Below are 7,844 nucleotides of genomic sequence, written 5' to 3'. Positions count from 1 at the left end.
ACTGAGTAAGCCTCGAAATAGGGTTTCAACTTCAATGCAGAGAAAATCAACGCCAAGGCATACTTCTCAATTCTACTGTATCGCGTCTCTGCGTCTAGCATGGTTTTACTCTGAAAGTAAATTGGCTTCTCTACTTTTTCTACAACACGCACCAGGACTGAGCTTATCGCGTACTCTGAAACCCCCAAATAAAGATACAACCTCTCTCCTTGCTCCGGCCGCGATAGCAAAGGTGCTTGTCCTAAATAAACCTTCAACTCCTGAAAGGCTTCCTCATACTCAGTGGTCCATTGGAAATCTGGCGTTTTTCTCAACAACCGATACAACGGTCTGCATTTGTCCGATGATTTAGATATAAATTTGTTCAATGCCGCGACCCTTCCTGCCAACCGTTGCACCTCCTTCACATTCTGAGGGGACGACATCTCAACTAGGGATCTAATCTCCTCGGGATTGGCCTCTATTCCACGGTACGTGACTATGTAACCCAAGAACTTTCCCAAAGATACCCCGAATGTGCATTTCTTGGGGTTCAGTTTCAGCCTATGCCTCCGGAGTATGTGAAAAGTTTCTTGGAGACCCCTCAAATGTTCCTCTTCTGACATGCTTTTTTCCACCATATCATCAATATATATTTCCATGCCCTTCCTAATCTTGTCTTCAAACATTTTTTCCCCCAACCGCTGAAATGTAGCCCCCGCATTCTTCAAACCAAAAGGCATTCTTGTATAACAGTAAGTACCTCCTTCCACCACGAAGGTTGTCTTCTCTTGATCTGGGCCAAACATCGCGACCTGGTTATATCCCATGGACGCATCCATGAAAGAGAACACCTTGAAACCAGCAGTTCTATCTACTAACTCATCCACTCGCGGCATAGGATAACAGTCTTTAGGGCACTCTTTATTCACGTCTGTAAAGTCAACACACATTCTGACCTTGCCGTTCTTTTTTGGAACAGCGACAACGTTGGACAGCCATTCTGTACATTCCACATCCTTGATTATCCCCGCGCCCTTAAGCCGTAAAACCTCCTCGCGAATCGCGAATCCCTTCCGCGTATTTGGGTCTTACGCTTCTCATCTTCTGTCTTACAGGCTTTGCATCTTCCTTCATATGCAAGTGATGACAAGCAAACTCTGGATTTATCCCTGTGATATCTTCAATCGCCCATGCAAATATGTCAGCATTCTCTGTCAATAATTGTACCAGCTTGATTTTCCATTCCTCTGGCAAGTCTGATCCGACCGACGTAAACTTCTCTTCCTCTCCCACCCCCAGGTTCACGATCTCAATCTCATCCATAGTTTTCGGTCCCTGAGGAGACTCGTATCCTTCAGTCAAGTCTGCCTCCTGTAATTGCTACGCTTCTCCTTTCTCGCGTGTCGGTTTTTCCCCTCTTGTTCCACGGACCATATTTTTTACCATCACCTGGTGTATATTCTGCGCGGCAACTTGATCCCCCCTTATTTCGTACATCCCCCCCCTCGCGGGGAAGCGGATCATCTGATAATAGGTCGACGGAATGGCCTTCATTTCATGAATCCATCTTCTCCCTAGAATGGCATTATATTGGGACCTAGTATCTACCACCATAAACCTGGTGAATACCGTCGTCGGACCTGCTGTTACTGGCAACGTTAACTCCCCCATAGGCTCTGTCATGCTACCATTGAAGCCATACAAATTGGTCTGAGGAACCTTCAACTGATCTCTATCTATGTTCATCTCTTCCATGGCCCCTTTAAACAACAGATCTACCAAACTTCCGCAGTCTATCAACACCCGCTTCACTAGATAATTACCCATTGCTATGGTAATCACCAAAGCATCCTCATGCGGCAAAATCACTGATTCTAAGTCTTTTGGTGTGAACATTATGTTTCCCTCTCCTATCACGGTTCCCAACACTAACCGCGACATGTTTGCCACCTCATTTACCTGCTGTAAGCTCCCTGTCTTTCTTATCTTGTCTTGGTGGGCATTTCTTCCGAGTGTCTCTCCACTGTAAATGACATTTATTGTTCCCAAGATCCTAGCAGGAGCCTGCCCTCTCTCCGCATGACGAACCTCCGCGACATATTCTCTGAGCATCCCCTTCTCAATCATTCTTTCCACCAGCCACTTTAAAGCATAACATTCGTTAGTGGCATGGTTCCTAATTTGATGATAGGCACAAAAAGGTTTCCCCTCTATCTCTCCAGGTGTATTCCGCGGTCCTTCATAATGTTGCAACCCCTTGATACGTGGCAAGATTTTGTCTAATGGCCTGTTAAGAGGTGTTTGTTCTATCTCACGGTACGGCTTTCTTTCGCGAATATCTCTCCTGTTCTGATCTCCAGTTCTTTCGGGTCCATGACTTTCCCCTCTGTAGGATCCCCTTTCTCTCTCTTCTCTCTTGCCCCTATCTCTTTGATCATCTTTATCCACCGCCTGCACTGCCTTCCCCGATCTCTTTTGTTCCCTCGCATTTCTTTGCATTATGTCCTCGTACCGAATATATTTTTCTACCTTTGGGTACAGAGCGTGCAGAGTGGTGATTTCGATTTTGGACACCGACTCATGGACCCTAGTCCCCTGCCTCAAGTCGTGCTGAAATGCAATGACCACTGTATGCTCATCCAGATTCTCCACCTTCAGGGTCTCTTCTTTGAATCTACACAGAAATTCCCTTAACGATTCCGCTAACCTCTGTTTGATGTTGAATAAGGCCGCGATATCCACTACCCTCCTTTTCTGGTGGATGAAATGGTCCACGAAGGCACACTCTAACTCTTCAAATCTACTGATGCTCCGTGAAGATAAGCGGTAATACCAATCGAGGCTCCCCCCCCTTAAGGCTTGCAGGGAACATCATGCAGCGCAGTCCATCATACTTACTTTCCTGCCACAATGGCATCTGTTGTCTAAAGTGATGCAAATGATCAGTTGGGTCGCCCTTCCCATCATACCTTTCAAATCTTGGTTGACTGAATCTCTTAGGTACCTCCGAATTCCAAATCGAATCCGCCAGTGGATTCTTATTGAGGTTAGCAACCTCCTTTTGAGCGGCACTTTGGTTCACTTTTTCAACCCCTTTGGTTCACCTCTCTATCTCTCTTTTGTACTACCTCTGGCGTGATGCCCTCTCTGGATCTACTCCCGGGGCTGGTATTCCTCATTTTCCCCTTCCATCTTGCCCGATGATCCCCACGTTCCATGTCTTCCTGTCGCGGTGATGTCGTTCTTGTTCTTCAACGACTATTTCTTCTTGCCGGTGGCGTGCCCGCCACATCGATATCTCTTCCTCTCCACCCACCTCTCTTTCTTCGCTCCGACTTCCTCTACTACCTCTCGAGCGGTTTCTTTTCTAGGTCTTCCTACTCCCTTTTTGTTATGGTGGCCATTTTATCTCGCGCTCTCCCCACAGACGGCGCCAAAATGTATACTCAAAAAATTACAACCTAATGGACCTCTTTCTTTTCTCTCTCTCTCCCCTTTTTATACTCTCTCCTTTTCCTAACTTCCTCTCTCATAAGGTTCGTTCATCTCCTCTCCATCACTCACCCTTCAGCTCTCCACCTGTCCCACTCCCTATATGGCAGTTCTCAACAGTTAGGTTACCGCGGACCTGATCCGTTGTATCAGTTATTCTCTTCACAATTCTGCGTACGACCCTTTTGTACCTCTGACTCCACATGTCATCAATAGGTCCTATACAAACAATCTAAAAGAAAATGGTTGCATTTGAACACACATAAAGGCAAACAAAGTAGGAAGTTGTTAGAAAATCAATTGAATATATTATAGTATGCAATACCATCTAGCATCTACATATACATTAAATTACGCAATGACCTAAGTATACAAAACCTACATACACATTGCACAGTGCGCAATGACATAAGTCTAGACATTTATTTCATTAGCGGTAACCCATGCATAGCAACGCTGCTCAAAATATAACATGGTGTAGCTTCAACAGGGCTGCAGTGGCAATGGTAGATTTTACTATGAACAAAGTCTATGGCTGATGTTTAAAGTGATATAACTTAAATCTCTTCTTCAAGTGTAAAGACAATAAGTTGTGTTAGGAGGGATGGGGAAAAACCAAAGGAGTGCACTTTATTCTTAGATAGCACATGCTGTCTAAATATGCCAATTTTAAATGCTCATACACCTATTTTGAATTCCTGTGCTGAGCATTTAATCAAAGGAAGAACTTGTGAAAGTACAATATTACCACATTCATTCTAAAATAAAATAATGGAGATGTCGATCACTTCTAGAACAAATGAAGTCGGGCATTTAAGTAATAATTAATAGTGAATCCTTTTTTATGTGATGCACACCCCATTGAACCACAAATGCCTTCATTGTCTACATGTCTAGGGTATTACTTTAGTTCATCCCTTTGATATTTGACAATTCCAAATCAAGATCCATAAGGTCAAATATGAACACATTTGAGGCTTACATTTTTTTTTATAGGTAAGCAAATATTTTTTAGGTGATGAGCTCAGATATGAATTTGTTTGGCCTCCATTTGAGGTTTACAACGATCATTGAGGAATGAAAAAATACATTGAGAAACAACTGAACGGTGGTCAAACTCTCAGAGAGTAATAAATGTTTCAAACTTTTTCTGCAGGCTTACTTGAATCACAAAACATGCAACTCCCTGAAATTAAAATAATGAGCTTTAAAATTCAAAAAATTAGCTATATATTGCTTTTTTATCTACGTTTAGCTAGCGTGTAATGTCTAAATAAGGAAATGAGCAGTGGCCAAAAGAAGCTGCCACGGTTTATACCTTACTTCCAATTTCATCTATGTTTGCACTTTCATCTATTATCTCCAATCAACTTGCACAATAGGCAGATGAGCAGCCTTCAACAAATAAATCGGATAAATAAGTATTTGAAGGAATTTGATATTGGACCACTGATTTATATTAGATAGATGTTGCAATTCATTTACAATACAAATATAGGCAAGAACGCAAGTACACAAACGATCTTACTAATTTTTCTGAGGTAAAGATAACACATCAAATCCAACTGCCTTAGTAATCTGTATCCATAAAAAATATTTAAAATTAGACCTATAGCAGTGTGACAATGAAACAAATCAAAGTATTAAAGGATGTTGAAAAATGCATTGAAGAAAACTTTTGTAGACACTGAGAACAATTTAACGCAAATTCAAAAAAAAAATGAGAGATGCAAACCATAATTATATACAAAAGTAGAAGGCATAATACAAAATCAAAGAACCGCTATCAAATGTAGAATAAGATTGTACCATGTTCCCAAACTCATTAACCTGCACTGGATTGCCAAAAGTAAGAATTAAAAAGTAAATTAGTGTGCAACCCAATCAAATAATCAAAAGAAAAGTTTGAATAAAAGGGTTGAATAAACTTGGAGGCAGAATCAAACATAAATATTTGCTCTAAAAAGAACCCATTAAAGTTTGTAGAAATGTCCTCCGAATTTATACTTGACTGAACAAAGTCCATCGATTATCTATCTGCCTACATAAGTTAACGGGGAAACATGACAAATATAAAATGATGAAGGGGAAGGGGTTTGAGAACCAAATCATTGGTGACCCCAGAGGAAGATAGAGAAAGCAATGGGTTAAACTACCTGATAAATCTCCAATTTCATAGATTTCTTCTTGGTTAGATGCTTTAGTGAAGAAGCGAACAGGTTTCATGAAGACAGATAAAGAAGGTGATTTGGAGAACTGAAAAGGTTGTAATACTTGGAAATTGAAGGTTTTGAAATTTTCAATCCTCGTTATGTCATAATTAATTACTCATTAATTCTTTAGGTTTCTAATCCTGCACACACTCGTTAATTCTTCAGTTTTCTAATCCTGCACACACTCATTAATTCTTTAGTTTTCTAATCTTACACACACTGTAATCAAGGCATTTAAGTGCATCTCTTAATCATCCTATTAGGGACTTCAAGTGTTAACAATGTCAATTAATAGGAGATCGGATCATTATGTCCTAATTAATTACTCATTAATTCTTTAGTTTTCTAATCCTACACACACTGTAATCAAGGCATTTAAGCGCGTCTCTTCATCATCCTATTAGGGGCTTCAAGTGTTAACAATGTCAATTAATAGGAGATCGGAGATCGACTAAGCAATATATTTAATAATGTAAGTGTGAATAAATTCACACTTCAACGGTCTAAAATGCCAGACAGAAAAATATAAATAAGAACTACATAAAAGTAAAAAAAAATGTAAAAAAAATGTAACAAATCACAAAAAAAAAAAAAAAAAAAAAAAAAAAATGGAAAATAATATTCATTTATCATAGTACCTGGATGCAAACACCCTCGTCTTTTGCATGAGTGAGGACTATAATTTTATTTTCTAGTTATTCAGTGAAAATAAAAAAATCAACAAATGAATCAATCAAATGCCAGATCAATTGCATAAAAAAGGACTGTTCAGAACTTGGATATATGCCTAAATTGATGTTAGGCCTAAAGTATTTGTATCTCGAGAAGTATTTGTATCTCAAGTCGCCACACTTAATATGATAGAAAAAATCGATTGCTCAAAGAATTCTAAATGGCCAAAGAACAGACCATAGGACGACTCAAAGCGATTCGGCATAGATGATCGACATTGTCAAAATACATAAAACCAAAAATGAAATAGGAAAATTACCTTGAGCTAGCCCGCCGATCGTTAATGGAAAAAATTTGTCAAAAAAAAGAGAAGAAGACCGATGGGATCAACTTGGATTACTCTTAATCATAATTGAGAGATGAGGAGTTGCTTGCTTCTTTTTCTTTTTTTAGAGCGACGAAGGTTTTGTAACTTTAATTCTAATCGTGACTGACATTTAATGGCGAGACCAAGTAGGAGAGGTTTTGCACACGAAGGGTTTTCACAAATAAGAATTTTATTTATTGCCTGAGGCATTGTGACCCTCGATTTATCCACCGTTAGACTTAATCCCAGCCTCATGAAACCGGGCTGTTTTGTTAATTCTCCAGAACATGGAATGTTAGGAATCACCACACCTGATTCTAGAACTACATATGCTTGAGTTTGAGTGATGCCAGGAATATCTTTAAGCAAAATCGAACTTAGACCATCAAGGCAAGACCTATCCATGATGTCCTTCCCATCATCATCTATGAAGAGAAGTACCTCCTCATTTGTAAAGTTCAAGAGAGAATCTGAATAATCCATGAAGTCACCTTCAGACATTATTCTTGAATTCTTTAGTCCATCATCAGACATTCTTTCTTCCAAGTGGGCATCTTGGTGGACAACACCGTATCCAGAGGAACTTACCTGCTTAGCATTGTCAATAGAGCATACTATTGTGGCTCCTGCACCCATTACCTTTGTCATCAAGGTTGTCATTAGTCATAATTGATGGCGTGGAAATGTTGTCCATTGTTCTCCAGATGGGCATTGTAGGAATTGGAGATGAAAATTCCATCTGGTGAAATGTAGCGGTACAATCTGAAACTGGTGAACTGAAGCCCCGACTTTGGACAAATCCAGCAAGTATAGGGTTGTCACTTACTAGATTAAATTTAGACGACGATTTTGTAGTTGGATTAGCATTTTCAAAGAGGTTGCTCCCTGGGAGTAGCTGAGGTGGTCCTATTTCCTGAACGTGTGAGATAGTTTTGAAAACGGACAAATTCTCTGCAAGAATATTCATATTGCCATGCTCAAATGAATGTGGCACGTTGCATCCAATGGCTTCATTACCTGAGACATGGGGTACATTGTCCGCAAATTCGTATAAGCAGTTCATATCCATTATTCCAGCTGGAATCTCGCCTACATGCAAGTCTTGGTGTCCACTATGA

The 7,844-nt window shown here is 40.1% G+C and overlaps 1 protein-coding gene across 1 annotated transcript; it reads right to left on the bottom strand.

Moving 5' to 3' along the window:
• Window positions 1-1,362: 1,362 nt before the first annotated feature.
• LOC147495107 (uncharacterized) lies at window positions 1,363-2,481 on the bottom strand. The gene has a single exon (XM_086568310.1). It carries the CDS (start codon window positions 2,479-2,481, stop codon window positions 1,363-1,365), a length of 1,119 nt encoding a protein of 372 aa, XP_086424436.1.
• Window positions 2,482-7,844: the final 5,363 nt, after the last annotated feature.

Source organism: Coptis chinensis, chromosome 6 (genome assembly GCF_015680905.1).
Source record: "Coptis chinensis isolate HL-2020 chromosome 6, ASM1568090v1, whole genome shotgun sequence".
NCBI lineage: Eukaryota > Viridiplantae > Streptophyta > Magnoliopsida > Ranunculales > Ranunculaceae > Coptis > Coptis chinensis.
Note: the sequence above shows the minus strand (reverse complement) of the source record. Positions and strands in the feature narration are given on the sequence as shown.